This window comes from Macrobrachium nipponense, chromosome 3, assembly GCF_015104395.2.
Source record: "Macrobrachium nipponense isolate FS-2020 chromosome 3, ASM1510439v2, whole genome shotgun sequence".
In the NCBI taxonomy this organism is placed as follows: Eukaryota; Metazoa; Arthropoda; class Malacostraca; order Decapoda; family Palaemonidae; genus Macrobrachium; species Macrobrachium nipponense.
The window spans coordinates 46,135,692-46,154,230 of NC_087202.1; the positions used below are offsets into that span (position 1 = coordinate 46,135,692).

An 18,539-nucleotide genomic window follows, 5' to 3' on the forward strand; every position below is an offset into this window, starting at 1 on the left:
AAAACTGCAAAAAAAGAGATGGACAAGCTGAACCAAATGCATATAACTTCCTTGGTAAAGGCAAAACTCCCAAATGTAATGTTAAAACTTACACTTATATAACTGGTCATTGAGAACATCACCAGATCGTCAGTTGATATCCTGTGGTATTTCCTGTGGTGGGATGTGATTCTGTGCAACATTTTTCTTTATCCCCAATTGCATCGTCTTTTGCATTTACTTCCCTTTTCCTTATGTCTCGTTCTGTGTGCCTATTCAAGAAAATTATTTTGAGCTAGACTGATGAATGTCTAGAAAGGTCAGCCCTGTTTGACCACCATGTGATCATTGCTCTTCCAGCCATAGGCTTGGGATTAAGACAAGTCTTGTTTCAGTCTTTTTGGAGATCTATGCACTTATTTTTTAAAGAAAGTCAGTTTTCAGGAAACAGCTAAAGAAAAAAAATGTTCGGTGTTCAATCTTGAAATACCCTTGAGACAAACAGGAAATTTTTATCAAGTTATCCCTTATACCATAACTTTTTCTCAGACTTATCCCGTAGAGAGAATTGGATTTTTTAATGGGGAACAATTATTTTTCAATAAATTTCTTTCATGTTAGTTTTGTATGTTTTTTTTACCATCTAACGTTCACAGTGCTGTTAGTGATGAACAAAGTTGTCCATGAACCAATCTAAACATTTCTTTTAGCAGTAACATTTCAAGATGTTTATTTACACATAAAACAGTCCAAAATAGTGTATATAGTACGTAATAATTACCTCAATCTTATGCAATTCAAGTTGTGTGATTTCACAATAGCACAAACTTTTCATTCGAACCTAACTAATTATTATCATACTCAAGTTTTTCACTGGCGCACAAATGCAACATTTTCAAGTCCTTGAGAAACCCTGTGAAAGTGTTTGTTTAACTTTTTATGTGATTTATAGGTTTTCAAACTTTCGTGTAAATTAAATAACATTAAATAATAAAAGTAATAATTCTGTCCCTCTCTCTTTCTCTCTCTCTTTAACTGATATAAGAGAATTTTTATGGTACATGTATGTGTATTAATATTTTCAAGTATTAACAAGTTTGAATAATAATAATAATAATATTTTGGAAGGAGACCCTCTCGTAGGCATGTTTTGTTAAAAATGACTGCTGCTTCAGCACTATTACGTAATCTTATAAAGAGTCTTCTATATCTTTCTGATGACGGCTTTCTCGTTGTTGCTTAGACTGGCGAGCAACGCACCAAAGGGCATGGTAAAATTCTGTTGAGTTATTTGATTTATTATTGCTTATACAATTTCTCTCTCTCTCTCTCTCTCTCTCTCTCTCTCTCTCTCTCTCTCTCTCTCTCTCTCTCTCTCTCTCACGCGACGTTTCCTCCTGATCCACAGGACATTATCAAGCGATAACTGCTGAGGGACTGAATTCCAATGGCGATCCATCTCCTTATATCGTGATGTTGCGAGCTCTTGAGTACGGTCAGAGCACCTCTCCGGCAAGTCAGGTTTTCATTGGTTCCTGGGAAGGTGACTCATACGGCGGACGTTTACAAGTCTTGCAGATCTTTTGAGGTGGGGGTTATAACCAGGAGCCTCTTAATTGGCTTCTACCTGAAAATGTATCCCTGACTGACGACACCAAGAATATCGACTTAATCATATATTACTAGAATCGGAGGATGCGAGACCTTATTATGAAAAATAACCCCTCTCCACAGGTACGAGAGCCCCTGAAGCAGACGCATGTAGTGTACCAGTATACATGCCCAGTCCGCGAATGCAGCGGCGCGTACGTAGGTATGACTACCGTTCGACTGTTGAAGAGACTCGTGCCACGCCCAAGAGGGGCTATCAAGAATCACGCCCACACAAAACATCAGGAGGCCATCTCCTGGGATGTCATCATAAAGAGCATGAAAATCATTGGGAAGGCCCCTGATGCCCTTTCGGTTGCGCCTGCTGGAGGCGCTCCTCGTCCAGCAAATAAAACCTAGACTGAATACGACGCAGGAAGAATTTCTCCTCCCTATGAATATAAGAAGACCTGCCACCAACAATGACACCACCGATCACGAGAACTCCACAGAAGACAACGCCCCCGAACGAGGTACTCTTGCAGCCGATGGAAATCAAATTAGTGCCGCTCAGGAGGTCCAGGCGGCTGCAGGATATGCTGCAACGCAACCATCGGCTCGAAGAAAGTGGCTTGAGAACTGGCTCAGGCAACCAATGAAAACTAAGACTCACCGCCACCAGCCAACAGGAGACAAGCATGGGGTAGACCCCCTGCTGTCAACCACAGATATAAGGAGGAAGGACACCGCACCAAGGTCAGTCCACCCTCAGCTTCCCAGCCCAAGGATGTCTGGCAACTCCAGACAAAAGCTCGCTTTAAGAGAGAGAGAGAGAGAGAGAGAGAGAGAGAGAGGAGAGAGAGAGAGAGAGAATCTTTAATGATTTTGATAACTATGGTGTCATAGTTTATCTGTAAAATTCAAATATATACACCTATTTTGACCCTGTATTTGACCATGACCTCTTTAGGCGCTCTACTAGCCAGTTTAAGTAGAACGGAAAAAGCCGCTATTCGCAAAATAGAGGAGAATCTCTACAAGTGTAACACTGCTGAAGTAGCCATTACTTTTAATAAAATAATAATAATAATAATGATATAAAACATCAAGAGATGAAGGACACGATCAGGAAAGAATATATGCAGAGACTCAAGGCGATACTCAAGTCAAAACTCAACGCCGGAAATATGATAAAAGCCGTAAACACATGGGCAGTGCCAGTAATCAGATACAGCGCAGGAATAGTGGAATGGACGAAGGCAGAACTTTGCAGCATAGACCAGAAAACGAGGAAACATATGACAATACACAAAGCACTACACCCAAGAGCAAATACGGACAGACTATACATAACACGAAAGGAAGGAGGGAGGGAACTACTAAGCATAGAGGACTGCATCAACATCGAGAACAGAGCACTGGGGCAATATATGAAGACTAGTGAAGACGAGTGGCTCAAGAGTGCATTGGAAGAAGGACTGATAAAAGTAGACGAAGACCCAGAAATATACAGAGACGGGAGAAAGACAAGCAGAACAGAGGACTGGCATAACAAACCAATGCACAGACAATACATGAGACAGACTAAAGAACTAGCCAGTGATGACATGTGGCAATGGCTACTGAGGGTAGAGCTCAAGAAGGAAACCGAAGGAATGATAACAGTGGCACAAGATCAGGCCCTAAGAACAAGATATGTCCAAAGAACGATAGATGGAAATAACATCTCTCCCATATGTAGGAAGTGCAATACAAAAAATGAAACCATAAACCACATAGCAAGCGAATGTTCGGCACTTGCACAGAACCAGTACAAAAAGAGGCATGATTCAGTAGCAAAAGCCCTCCACTGGAGCCTGTGCAAGAAACACTAGCTACCTTGCAGGATTAATTGGTACGAACACCAACCTGAAGGAGTGATAGAAAACGATCAGGCCAAGATCCTCTGGGACTATGGTATTAGAACAGATAGGGTGATATGTGAAAATAGACCAGACGTGCCGTTGATTGACAAAATCAAGAAGAAAGTATCACTCATAGATGTCGCAATACCATGGGACACCAGAGTTGAAGAGAAAGAAAGGGAAAAAATGGATAAGTATCAAGACCTGGATATAGAAATAAGAAGGATATGGGATATGCCAGTGGAAATTGTACCCATAATCATAGGAACACTAGGCACAATCCCAAGATCCCTGAAAAGAAATCTGGAAAAACTAGAGGCTGAAGTAGCTCCAGGACTCATTCAGAAGAGTGTGATCCTAGAAACGACGCACATAGTAAGAAAAATGATGGACTCCTAAGGAGGCAGGATGCAACCCAGAACCCCACACTATAAATACCACCCAGTCGAATTAGAGGACTGTGATAGAGCAAAAATAAAAAAAAATAAAAATGATATAATGATAATGATATACGAAAATGTAATTACAAAATTTGTATATAAAAGTATTTTATTTTAAAGAAATAAAATAACCTTTCCATTTCACTCTGTTAAGTAAGGATAACTCATCTCTCTCTCTCTCTCTCTCTCTCTCTCTCTCTCCTCTCTCTCATATTGAGATGAGAGTATTTTTATGGTACATGTATATGTTTATTAATATTTTGAAATAATAATAATAATAGTAATAATAATAATAATAATAATAATAATAATGGTTGCAGGTCCACAATAATATAGCATGAGTATATGGTCTTTAATGGATATTAAAGCTTTCGAACCTTGTACTAGGTTCATCTTCTGTCAAGTGAACATTATGACTTTAAAAATTTATCGAAGTAAACTTCTGAACAGGACAATTCCACAATGACAAATGCAAATGAAGGAAGGGCTCAACAGCCAAACTAAGTAATTCCGTTGTTGTTGGAATTCCGTTTTGCTATTCTGCTGGAATGTCTTGTGGGCTGTGATGATGCTACATGGTGTTCTCCTGGCAGCGTGGCTGCAACATTGCTGGACGTCACGTCCCTTGTGCTGTATCCTGTCTGAGGGAGGAGAGCAGAAGACAGGGCCACAACAGGCAGAGGAAAAACAGAGCTTGTCATAAAATCAAAATTTTTAACAAACTTTTTAAGAATGTAAAAGTTGACTAATAGGTCTTCCCTAATGAATGGCTTATTACTGTAAAAAGCTTCTCCTAAGCTTATGGCGGCACCTTTCGCTAGTCTTCTTGTTTGGACATTGTTATTTTTAAAAATTATGTTAGAACCATCCCAATTTGGTCTATGGTTGTTCTTAAAGGCATGAGAGACTATTGCATTGTTCTGTGCATGTAGTGCATATGCGCGTTTGTGTTCCCCTGATCGCGTCAGTAGTCGTCTTCCACTTTCCCCAAAATATTTTCCCTTATAGTCATGACAGGGGATTTTGTAAACACCCGGAATGATAGTATTCTTATCGTTATTCGTGTTTCTAATTATTTATGGCTAATCGTGCTTGGGTATTTGAAAACTATTTTAGTATTTTTCGGGCTATTGTTAGCATAGTTACATAATTTGTCGAGGTTGGGATTAAATGGGAGTGGTAAGAATCTGTTGGGTTTTTCCTTGGGGTTATTAGCAGGACAATAAAATGCTTTCTTAGCTCGTGAAATGGCTTTGTCAATAATATGATCGGGGTATCTTAGTTCTCTGAGGGTTGATTGTATGTGATGAATTTCTCCGTCAACAAACTCCGGGTCACATATTTTAAATGCATGTAGGGCAAAGTTCATTACTACATTGCTCTTAATGTTATTGGCTTGGAATGAATAAAAATGTAATTAACTTTCTGAGTTGGTTGTTTTGCGATACACAGAGAATTTAGATTTATGATTATTGTGATCTCTAATGACTAGTATGTCCAAAAAAGGTAGCTTGTTATCTACTTCTCTTTCTATTGTGAATTTTATGGAGGGGAGAAGACTGTTGGCTATTCTAAAAATCTGTTTAAGTTCTGATCGTTTCTTCGAATGACAACGAATATGTCGTCTACATACCTAACCCAGAGCAATGGTTTTATTGTATCATCACACCTGTTCAAGATTTCCCTTTCCACAAACTCCATACATAGATTTGCAAGTACGGGGGACAAGGGGGAACCCATAGCTACTCCTTCCTTTTGGGCAAATCCTTGGTTATTGAATTGGAACACTGTTAATGTTACGCATAATTTAATAAGTGCAAAGAATTGGTCTACTGGAATAGGAAAACTAATGTTGCTAAGATCATGTTCTTCTTTTAGATTAGTTAGTAGGTACATAGTCTAAGGGGACATTTGTAAACAGCCGTAAATTATGTATAACCTCAACAGTGTTCCAATTCAATAACCAAGGATTTGCCCAAAAGGAAGGTGTAGCTATGGGTTCCCCCTTGTCCCTCGTACTTGCAAATCAGCCCACAAGACGTTCCAGCAGAATAGTAAAAAGGAATTCAAACAACAACGGAATTACCTAGTTGGGCTGTTGAGCCCTGCCTTCATTTGCGTTCGTCGTTGTGAAATTGTCCTGTTCAGAAATTTACTTCGACAAATTTTTAGAGCCCTGCCTTCATTTGCGTTCGTCGTTGTGAAATTGTCCTGTTCAGAAATTTACTTCGACAAATTTTTAAAGTCATAATGTTCACTTGACTGAAGATGAACCTAGTACAAGGTTCAAAAGCTTTTAATATCCATTAAAGACCATATACTCACATGCTATATTATTGTGGACCTGCAACCATTGTCATCATTTTTGACACGTAAAATTGTGTCCAATAATAGTAATATAACTGTAATTACAAAATGCATATGAAAATATCCTTTTCTTTATCCTGTGTTTTAACTCAAGAGAAGCTCAAGACAGAGCTGTCAAATACAGTCAAACCTCTATTTTCGTACACCTCTTCGTACATTTCGGTTTTCGTAGACTTTTTCCTACAAAATGTTGTCTTGGTTATCATACTTTCCCTTGGTTTTCATACACTCAGAAACGCTTGATCCGGGGCCCAGTGCGTGACCGGGCCCCATATTGAGTGCCCAAAAAAATCATCCCATGTCCCTTTCTGCTTTTGTTTTTGTTGTTTTTGTGCTTTTTTGTGCATTTTTATCCGAGTGCAACTGCTAAATAAGCTATCATGGGGCCAAAGAAAGTTCCAAGTGCTATTCCTTCTGTCAAAAAAGTGAGACTCTATAGAATTTAAGAAAGAACTTGTAGCAAAGTGTTGGAGTAACTTGCATGCTGATGTCAGTGAGAAAATGCCAACAAGTGCTGCTGTGAGTGAATTTAAGGTCAGCAGAGGCTGGTTTGAAAATTCAGAAAACAAATGGGCATACATAATGTGCCTACTTCAGGATTTAAGGCCATGTTTGCAAAGTGGAATGACTTAAAAAATTTTGTCGAGAATTTTCATCCCAACAAAAAAGCTGTTCAACTTTTGGCAAATTTTAAAGAAATGCCAGAAACAAATGTTTCTGGACAGTTTTGTTGTGTGACAGGGGTCCAAGTAACTCTCAAGCTGGTCTTAGTGCCAGTAAAAAACGAAATGGGGAAGTAACCTCAGATAGTGCTGGTAAAAAATGAAGAGAAGTAAGCCCAGATAGGTCCTTGATACCTGAAGTCCTTCTGAAAGATTTCCCTTCCAAACAATAACCTCTCCTCCTCCCTCTCCTCTTCTCGCTGACAAGGGTTTTCCATAAAGGTAAGAGTGATGTTAAATGTTCATTTATTCATTTCATTATTTATTTCTTATTGTTTTATGTATGAAAAAATGTTAATTCCCTATAAAATGTATTTTTAAAAATATTTTTGGGGGTTTTGGAACGTATTAATTGTATTTACATTATTCCATATGGGAATTATTGCTTCGGATTTTGTGGGAGGTTCTGGAAGAGATTATGTACAAAAACTGAGGTTTGACTGTATGTCAAATAATATGACAGGTGGGGTGAGTATTAACAGATTAGGAGGTCAATGATTTCTCTCTCTCTCTCTCTCTCTCTCTCTCTCTCTCTCTCTCTCTCTCTCTCTCTCTCTCTCTCTCTCTCTCTCTCTCTCTCTGTAATAATTCAAAAGTAGGACAATCTCTCTCTCTCTCTCTCTCTCTCTCTCTCTCTCTCTCTCTCTCTCTCTGTAATTTATAGTTAGCAGTAGATAATTTTAAATTGATCTATGTAATTTTACCTTTACCGTTTAGTACTGTAAATGTGCCATTCTAAAACATAACCAAGAGTTGTATTAGTCCAAATAAAAATCACTTTGTTCCATGAAAGGAATTTCAGAACAAAGAGACAGACAGAATAAAGAATTCCTTAAAAATGAGGTTGAGAAGGCTTCTAAAAATAGATTGGTTAGGAGGGGGAAAGAAGAGAGAAATAGCTCATTTGTAATCTTCATGCACCTATAGTTTTACCAACGATTTATTTCTTTTTGTAAGGGTAATGTATCAAGCTAACTTTTAATTGAAATTACAGTAACTTTAATTTCATTTAAAAGTTAGCTTAATACTGAGCTAATTGCTAGTCTGTCTTGTAGTGGAATGGTCATAAGACCCAAAAAGTAGTAAAGGTATAAAATTTCTTACAGATTTTCATTTCATAGCGAATGGGATTGGAAGTGATATATCTTTGTAGAAGAAATCTCTTAAGGATACTCAGGTGGATGAGTCGCTCAATTATGTTTGTGTAATGCCTCTGAGGATTTTAGGCTTTTAGATGCTAATAGGTGAATTAGGTCTATAAATATTCCTTCTGAAAAAGACCCAAATGAGTTGAAGAATAGTAATATCTGAATTACTGGTGGCAGGACACCTGCTGCAATAGTTTGATATATATTACTTACATTATTTTGGGAATGTTAGATAGTTTTCATGACTGAAAGTCTTGCTTGACATTCCTCTTATTTTTGTTTTTTCCCCAGTTGTAATAACAAAACATCACATACTCTTTTCCTATAATGAGTGCCGCATTTCAATGGTTCATCTAACCCGAATACCATCAGAAGGCCAAGCATTGGAACGGCTTTCACACACTGATCCAAGACTGCAAACTTGTGAGGTAGCAGGACCATCAGGCCGAAGATTTGAGAGAAAATTGTCAGCAAATATAAATGGTGATATGGTAAGGAAAATATACATTTTGTTTGTTGAGAAATTTAATGTGCTTGATGCTTTTCTTTGTAGATATATACTTATTTAATGTGCTTGGTGCTGTTCTCTGTAAGTATGTACTTAAATCCTTAGATAATGTTGAAGTATAAAGGGATTTTTGTATTACATGGCTGTGGTAATTCCTGTTTCTACATGGTACGGTACTAAGATTTTTACATATTTTAAGCCCATTTTCTTGTAATTCCCCCAAACATTTTAATGTTCAATAGCTTTGCATGGTAGGATTATTTTATATTACCATTATCAAAATTTCTAGTTGATCCAGGTTCTGCTTCCCAATAGCTGCAAAGCTACAAGTAGTAGGAGTAACTGATTATGTTTTGTACTGTTCCTCATGATGCATCAGTATTTTAGAAAACAAAGTAAGGGGCTATAAAGTACATTATAAAGCAACCTTAAGTTACAGTATTATATCACTGTTGAACAAAACCTTTGGAAGTTTTTTTGCTGTGTCACTTCAGGATTGCCATCTGTCATTTACTTTTTATCTGTTCCTTTGTGTCTGTGCAAACAAAGTTGTTCAACTTCATTAATTTTACCACGGTCCAATCTTGCTATCATTTGATAAGCCCCTCGTCTGGAAAAATCTGTGATGTTGGTAATTGTTAAACAGCAGAAATGTATTATAATTAATATATATATGGTAAACTCAAGTACTGTATCCATGATTGAGGTATCCATAATGACAGGCCCACAGATGACCAACCTCTGTTATGCATGATGTTTGCCTTACTCATACACCTTGAAGATGCAAAGCCCAGTAGGAAAGATGTGGCTGACATGGTTTGTTACTTGAATAGATATAGTTTTCTTTGAATTCCATTTATGTAATTTGCAAAAGAAAGTAAATCTTACTTCTGTGTCATGATAGCTGTATTTCCCACCTGATGCAGGAGAACAATAGTGTGAAAAGTAAAAAAAATAATTGGATCGTTTACTTTCAACCATCTATTCACACGTCCCTTTTGGGTGGTTTGAGCATCTATAGTTTTCCATTCAGTTTTATCTCTTATTGTCAGAGTGCAAGGACACATTGGAATGTATACTAGATTTCGTTGATTATTAGATTGTTTTTCAAATTTGGTTTAATTTCTTGTTTGTTATTGCATAGGATGTCATCCAAAGAGGAGAAAGAAAAGTAGTTTCATGTCTGTAAGGTAAGGTGCAATACCTATCTTTATTCGTCACTTTACGATGGTCACAGCAAATGTGTTACTTGATGTAGGAACAAGGATTGTTCTTTTAATGATCGTTGCCACATAGTGTATTGTTTGTCAGATGAAAAAATTTTGTTTGTTTAAAGTTTAAACAGAAGCAAGAAGCAGATAGGAATAGGAAAATGCAGAAAAAGGAGAGGATCCTAGGCTCGCTCCAGTTTGCCTCGGTCACGTTCTGTTGAAAGCCAAGCTCAAGGACATCAATCGAGTTCGGCGTTCAAAGGCAAATGCCAAGTGTCGGGACAAGTTCGCCCGGATACCTCTGATTCTCAGAAAACGTCTGCGCCCGTGGACAAAGGCCGCAAACCTAGCCAAAGAGTTACCATTGCAGTTCCCTCCCCCGTCCCTTGTGGTGCATATGGACGCATCACTGACAGGTTGGGGAGGTTATTCACAGCACGAGAAGGTTCAGGGAACTTGGTCTCCTCAGTTCTAAAAGCTTCACATCAACATTCTGGAAGCTATGGCAGTGTTTCTGACTTTAAAAAAGCTTCGTCCTCCAAAGAAGAGTCATATCAGGTTGGTTCTCGACAGTGCAGTAGTGGTACACTGTATAAACAGGGGTGGTTCAAAGTCAAGCCATGTGAACCACGTGATGGTAGCAATTTTTTCTCTAGCAGCCAAGAACACCTGGCATCTGTCAGCTACCCATCTGGCGGGAGTCCACAATGTAGTGGCAGACGCACTGTCTCGATCAGTCCCTCTGGAGTCAGAATGGTCACTGGACCAAGAATCCTTCAAGAGGGTTTGCAAAAGAGTACCAGGTCTGGAAGTAGATCTGTTTGCTACAGAGGCAAACCACAAGCTGCCTTGTTTCGTAGCCCCAAATCTGGACCCTCTGGCATTCGCTACGGACGCCCCGAGCCCTTATATGATTGGAACCAGTGGACGAAGATTTATTTATTCCCTCCAGTGAACCTTCTCCTGAAGGTGCTGCACAAGTTGAGATCCTTTTGGCAGGTCAGGTGGCTCTCATAGCTCCTCACTCCGGCCCAAGAGCATTGGTTTCCCCTTCTCCTGTAACTAGGTCTTCGTCCTCACTCATCCCAGCTTGAGGCTGTCGCAACAAGTTCAAACGAGGACTGTGTTCGATTCCTCAAGTCTTCACAAAACCCTAACTTATGGATTTCATGAAGTTTGCAGGTAAGAAGAGTAGGGGACATTGATCCACGAACATTTTGTTCTTAGAGTCAGATAAGAGAGAATCTACGCTTCGCCAGTATGATTCAGCAGTTAAGAAATTGTCTTCATTCCTCAGGGAATCAAATATCAAAGTAATGACAATTAACGTGGCTATAACCTTCTTCAGGTCTCTGTTTGAACAAGGCTTGGCAGCTGCAACAATAACAACCACGAAGTCGGCTCTGAAAAAGATTTTTCTTCTCGGGTTCGGTATCAATCTAACCGAGTCTTATTTCACCTCTATCCCAAGGGCATGTGCACGCCTACGCCCATTCACAGACTGTCGTCAGTGTCATGTTTCTTAACGATGTTCTCAGGTTAGCCTCGGAAACAGACAACTTCAAATGTGATTACCAAACCATTTAGCGTAAGTCACTGTTTTTATTGAGTCTGGCTTCAGGTGCCAGGATATCGGAGCTGTCATCTTTATCTAGAGATGAAGCGCATATTGAGTTCCTTTCCTCGGGGGACGTGCTGCTTTCGCCAAATAAAGAATTTCTGGCTAAGAATGAAGACCCCTTGATGAGGTGGTCTCCATGGAAGATTGTTCCGCTTCCACAGGATCCATCTTTATGTCCTGTTAAAACTCTTAAGGATATTTATCTAGGACATCTACCTATTCCGAGGGCCCCCGCCCCCTTTTCATTTTAGAAAAGATGGTGGAACACTACTCCCTAAAGGGCATTAGGCAGCAGATTTTGTATTTTATCAAGAAAGCCAGCCCAGGGTCATTTCCCAGGGTGCATGACATTCGGGCTATAGCAACTTCTGTAAATTTCTTCAAAATATATGAACTTCGATGATCTGAAGAAGTATACTGGTTGGAAGTCACCCTTAGTTTTCAAAAAGCATTACCTTAAGTCTTTGGAGGATCTTAAATATCATGCAATAGCTGTAGGGAGACCAGTGTCTCCTGCTACTACATCAATATAGCACCGTCCTTGTGTCATATGAATCTTTTCCATTATGCCAGCCTCATTAACATTTCACCTACCTCAGCAAATGTTTTAGTGTTAGGATTGGTGTATAGTGTTTACGTTTATACAAATTATTAGTAATTATTTTATTATGTGCGTGTTTGTTGCCACATGTTAGTGCTATATGTATATTTTGTAATTAATAAATTGTATTTTTCCAATTTAGACTATATTTTTTTATTTCTTTAACCCTTCTGAGTTCAAATTAATATTGTATTTGCAATTTCAGAGGGGTGTAGCTTGGTGTTTCTCTGGTATAATTTCACGGAGCGACACGGCTGAGCCCAGAAAAGGGATTTTGACGTAGGAAAAATCTATTTCTGGGCGAGGAAGCCGTGTTGCCCAGTGAAATCCCCCCCTTTTTTCCCCCCCTTGCTGTGCACCAAGCTTCAATGCTATCGATAAGTATGACGTCACAGACTCCTTCAACAGGGTAGCTAGGTGTGACCTATGGGTCAGCTCCCCGTATTTAGGGTCTTTTGATGAGGAAAAGGCTAATTGAGGGGTTGCTGTGTAGTGTTTAACACTCGCCCAGTTTTATACCGACACCTTTTATTTAGGTGAGCGAGTCAGAGACTTCTGACATGTCCAATTTAGCAGTTCTCTGGTATTATAGCAATATTTACTAGAAATAGTGCTAAAGAGGACACATTTCACGGAGCGACACGGCTTCCTCGCCCAGAAATAGATTTTTCCTACGTCAAAATCCCTTTTCTTAACTTGCACAGAAAGGAGGTTAGGAGTAAGAGTTTTTCATCTTTTCACAACCTTTCAGATAGCAGCTCTTCCTGTTCTCCCTCTTTCCCTAGTAATGATTCCCGTCCAAAATTTCCTTCTCTCAAAGCTCTCCTATGTTGTTCAGGATATGAGGTTTGGCAAATTAGAAGCTGATGTAGCTAGTCTAAAGAACATGTTTGAAAAGTTTATGGAGGTAACCTCCTCAACATTTGCTGCGTTACCTGCCCAATTTAGTCATCCTGTTTCAGGTTTCTGCCTTGTGGCAGAGGAAGTGCCAGTGCCCTCCCTCCCTGTTAGCCATAACCTAGCTATGCCCTATGATGCTCCTTCTACCGTTGGAGGTACAGGGAAGCAGGGGGTGTTTGCTGTATTCCCTAGGCCTTGCAGGAGACTGTGTACTCCTGGCTATTCCTGTCTGGGTTCTTCCTGCAGTCTCCCCTTGCAAGATGACTCGGTACTCTCAGAGGCATTCACCTGACATCATATGCTCGCCTGGCAGCAGGACACTCACCAGACAGCAGGCTCTCAACTTGCATCAAAAGCTCTCATTCCAGTAAGCGCTCGCCTGCCATCGGATACATGTTTAACAGCAAGCTCTAGCCTGATACAAAAGGCTTCCCTGCTGTTCTCTTGGTCTCCGAGGCAGTATGGCTATGGTGGTTCATCTTCTAATTTTTTTTTGTCTGACATGAGGGATTTTCACTTGAGTAGCTACAATCTGGTGTGTGAATGCATTTGTTCTTCACATTCTCCTTCCTTTCTTAGGCATTTTCATCAGCTTTTGATGCCTTATAAGTCAGTGCTAATCTCTCCCGTAGATCAGAGAAATATGAACTTCAATCATTCACCTAATTCTGTCTCAGTCACCATTGGCTACGAGTAAGGTGTGAACACCTCATTGTACTAGTTCTCAATCTCCTCAGGCATCACACTTCCAGTCTCAGTCCCCGTCTTTCTCATCTTGGGCTATGCCTGAGCATTCTGGGCATTTTCTTCAACTGCTTTTGACATCTCAAATGTCTTGGATTACTTCCCTGTCACCGAGGCAGGAACAAAGCATTCTTGAGCCACCTTTAGGCGCTCTCGGTTGCTTTAGCAATGCCAAGGTTTGGTGTATTCTCCTGTTAGACAAGTGGATCCTTCTTCTTTGGTTGCTACTGTCTCAGTAGCAGAGTAGACTGGATTTTCTTCACCTCAACCAAGTTTTTTGAGGTTGACTCTTTGAGCAAATTCGGTTTTTGCTCCTGCAATGGTGTCAGCACAGGATGGTGTGAATGGTCAGGACACTTGATTCCTGTGCAGATGATTCTTTGGCACCAAGTGCCATGGCACAAAGCACAGCCAACCATTCCTCTGGTATGGAACAGGTTTTTGCTTCCAAATTTTAAGTCCATTTTAGAAGATTTGAAACCCCTTCTATCTCAGGGGGCAGAGGTATCTGCTGCTGCCACCTCTGCTTCCCCTGGATACCCCTCAAATGAACATAGGGTTCACAAAATTCACTCTGGTGATAAGGAGGGCTCACAAAATTCACAGGTAGTATCATCAGTTTTTTCAGAGAATGGTGTGTGCATGCAAATACATATCATGATTTCTCTGAGGAATTAGTAGTCCATCATTTGAGGTCCCTTAGTACTGCTAGGCTAGAACCTAAGCTGTGCCGCATTAGAACCTAAGACGGATCCCTTTCCATCTCCTAGACTGGCTAAGTCAGCACTGAACAGGTGTGACACAGTGGCCAAGTTACTGCATCAGAAAGTTTCTTCTAAAAGTTCTCCCCCCTCTTTATGAGAAGGAGAATGATGTCTTATGATATTAGGCAGTTCCAATTTTTTCTTGCGGCTGGACCTGAATAAAAAGAGAGTGGTTTTGTTAGGTAAGATTGACTTACTCTCGCTTGGCTTTCTGCATTACGACTATAGCACCCATAGACGAAATAGGAAGACAGATTGTTCATGCTTTCCCTCAAGAGAAATAACACATGGGAAACAATTTGTTGGAGGAACAATTTTGTTCCTTTTTGAGGCCCTCTGTCTCTTTGACTCAGAAGGCTGATGTTATTGCTCATCACCCCTTACATTCTTTACCAGATGTCTCAGCATTAGGTACAATAATGCAAGAGGTTGAGAAAGTGGAAACCAGATATTTGTTGCATCACTCTCAATCATTTAGGCATACACAACCACAGCAGCAGCCACTTTTGCAGTCAACACAATGTTGCAGGGTTCCCCCCAGGCAAACAGGTAAGACATTGGTGCCCTCAAGCTAGCCCTTTTTGGCCTTCAGGAAGGACAATAAACATCCTAGAAAAAACTAGCTCCTGTTAGAAAATGATGTATCAAGCCCTCAGTCCCCAGTAAGATGGAGGTTGAGCCTATTTTATTCAGTTTGGCAGGATTTGGAGGCAGATCCTTGGGTAGTGGAGGTATACTGAAGGAGGAATACAGCATTCCTTTTCTTTCCCAGACTCCTTTGGAGCTTCGCTTTTAGTTCCACAATGAGAAGTTTCATATCCGACAGAAGGAAGTAGGTAGACTCTCTGTGGCTAATAGGAGCTGTAGAAATAGTTGTGGACTTGTTGGTGGGGTTCAACAGTTGCCTGTCTCTGGTACCAAAAGCTCCAGGAGGTTGGAGACTGGTACTAGATGTCTCCGAACCATTTTGCTCACCTGATGTCATTCACCATGGAGTTTGCCAGTTCAGTTTTAGTGGCAATTCAGCAAGGATATTTGATGATATTGGTCATGATGAATGCATACTGTACTTCCATGTACCAATTCATCCAGATTCAAGGAAATATCTGAGCTTTGTTTTTCAGGACAAGGTGTACCAATTTCAGGTGTTGTGCTTTGGTCTCAAGTTTTTACAAGAGTCCTTTCACAGTTAGGCAAGTGGGCTCACCTAAGCATTCAGATGATTCTTTACCTAGATGAGTGGCCATTTCTAGTGTCCAGTACGAAGGGGAGCTTGAGGGTAAGAGATACTCTTAAAGCTGATAAGTATGTTGGGATAGCTGGTAAATGTTTCAGAATCCAAATTAATACCAACTCAGAACCTTTGTTACCTGGGAATACTTCGGGATACCAGAATTTCTTGGTTTCTTCAAAGGAGAAACATAAAATGCTTTCTTTTAACTTTAAAAGGGTTTCTATCCTTCAAAACCTTGCCAGCCAAAAAAAAGAGTTCTCCCTATTATTACACTTGGCGTCATTAGAGAAGCTGGTTCTGGGTACCAGGCTGAGAATGAGGCCAGTTCAATTCTTTTTCAAGAAGCACTGGAACTGGGAAGTTCAGCCGGACCCTGTTCAAATTCTAGTCTCACACAAGTTAGACGACCCTCGAGATGGTGGAACCATCAACCTCGGCTTTTGCAGGGAGTGTCTCTCCCATTGAAGAGCCCAGACCTCACGCTACTTTCTGATGCATCGATAGAAGGTTGGGCATCAGTTGCAGCAGCCAGGCATTGAGGGGGTTTGGTCTGCCGAGGAACAAGAACTCCATGTCAGTTAGTTAGAAATGTTGTTAGTGTGGAAGGCCTTCTAGCGTTGGAGGATCTAGAAGCACTGGACAAAAAGGTAGCACTCTTTCTGGAGACTTGTTAGACGCAATCTTGGCAATGGCTGTCGACCACAAGTCTAACCATGACCCCGTCTGGAACACGGAGGCTGCTGTAGACTCCAAAGCTGAGGCATTCTGTGGAGACAAGGATGGCGCCACCGACCTCACCTGCCTCAAAGTCAACCGTGGCTTGAGACGTATAACGTGTGGGTTAAGATGATGAGGCAACAAGCAGAGTTCGTGGCATAATACTTCCTTTGCCTTGTGAGTGGTGGAGGAAGCAATTTGGAAGAACCCCTTGACCAAAGAGAACCGTCCAGATCTGACACACAAGCATTCACCTTCTGCAGGACTGACATGACATGTCCCGACAGGGGAAGCTGAAATTACTATCTAAGATCTTGCGTGGCCCCCAGCAAGGCTTCCAAGCAAGTAGGAGTGAAAGACGACTGAGCGTGAGTCCTGCTCTCCAGATTGTTGATCTTAGAATGAGATCAACAACCTTGGCAAAGGAAGACAAAATCTTTTTTGTGCCTGTCTCCTTCCTCCTGCTCCGGCAATGGAGACCGACAACGAGAAGAAGATGCAGGCTTATTCAACACATCTTTCTTATGCAAACTAATTGCAGACCCAGCAGCCAAAGAACCTGAAGCGCCAGTAGACCTGTCCAGACTGGTCAGGCGCCAACTCCTGTGAGGAACCAATCACAACACTAGGAACACTACTACGAACACTCACAATAGGTGACTCACGTATGTGTCCACGTACACATCTGTGCAGAGCAGATGGACGTACATGCAACAGGGAAGCATCTCAAACTCTTGACACAGAACGAGAATTCCTCAGAGTTGAAAACTAAAGAGCATCAATGGGTGTGGAATGCAAACACCCCATCTGCACCACTTCTTCATTCACAACTTTTTATCTATTCTCAGGCGCCTTAAGATCCGTACGACAATGAATAGGCATCGGAGCAGAAGTAGCAGATAAATCACCAACATGCGCATGCATGTGCGAGGTTGCAACACACTCATGTCCCGAAGAAGATGATGACGCAGCCACAGCAGATTGCACAGGGGACAAAACACTTAACACTCTCAGGCACACGGATGTGCCGCTTCTCACTCATTGACAAAGAAAAGGCAGTCCTTAACTCTCCAACGATTGATACACCGATGCGGCGAAGATGGGGTTGGTGGAGGGGAGGATGACAGCACTCTTTCCTTATACATCTTCTTGGCAGGAGAGGGGGGAGGTGACGCAACACGTTTGCTCACAGCCTTCTCAGCTGAGAAGGCAGCAAACCTATCCTCCAAGAAAGAGTCCAATCTCTTAAGAACCACCTGACATAAAGCCTCAGATGGATCCGCAAGAGAGGATGTAGACGACACAGAAGAAAGAGGATACATCTTGGATGGCACCAATGATGTCATGGGAGCAAACAATGATGACACAGAAGAGTGAGGCAGCGCAGCAGCCCCAACCGATGACGCTGACGTATCAGGGAGAGACAACACTGAGAAAACTGGGAGTGACACCACTGATGGAACTGGGAGTGACACCACCGATGGAACTGGGAGTGACGTCACCAGCGGCACTGAGAAAGACTTCACGGCCTCCCTCTGACCCGATCTAGTGGCAGGTCTCACTCGCGGAGCAATACAAAATGCCGGACCTCAGACACCAACGTAGAGAAGGCCAGGGGGAGGAGCTGGGGAGGCCTGAGGGGGGAGGCGAGCATCCATGCAATGGGTCAGCAAGCCCTCCAAGGAGGGTGAACCCCAAACCCCAAGCGACGCCCAGAGCGCTGCCATTTTGGACGCCTCCAAACCTGAAATATAAGAAACTGATGAAATACTCTCCTCCCCTGTGGGAAGCAAATTAACCCCCGAGGAAGAGGGGGCGACATTACACATTAAATCAGCCTGAGGGCCTCCCCATACATCCTACGATGAATCGATGGAAGAAAAGGAAGGAGACACAGGTGCATAAACTCTAGCATCATGGGGTTTAACTGCGGAAGAAGACGAAGCATCGGGGCGAGGCGATGAAAACCCTTCCCACGAAGGAAGAGTTGAAACTCTTCAATGCTCCCTCATGCTATAAAATAACTTCCACTGCGATTTAGGCCATGCATGACATTCCGGGCAGGGATTCGTTATAGTACAAACATTAG

At 41.4% G+C, this 18,539-nt stretch overlaps 1 protein-coding gene across 4 annotated transcripts in view; it reads left to right on the forward strand.

Moving 5' to 3' along the window:
• Positions 1–18,539, forward strand: part of LOC135221733 (WD repeat-containing and planar cell polarity effector protein fritz homolog) — a 248,545-nt gene that overhangs the window by 129,318 nt on the left and 100,688 nt on the right. For all 4 annotated transcript variants that reach the window (XM_064259528.1, XM_064259531.1, XM_064259530.1 and 1 more), the window contains exon 5: positions 8,442–8,641. In XM_064259528.1, coding sequence (XP_064115598.1) covers positions 8,442–8,641 — 200 coding nt within the window. The remainder of the gene's footprint in view (positions 1–8,441; positions 8,642–18,539) is intronic.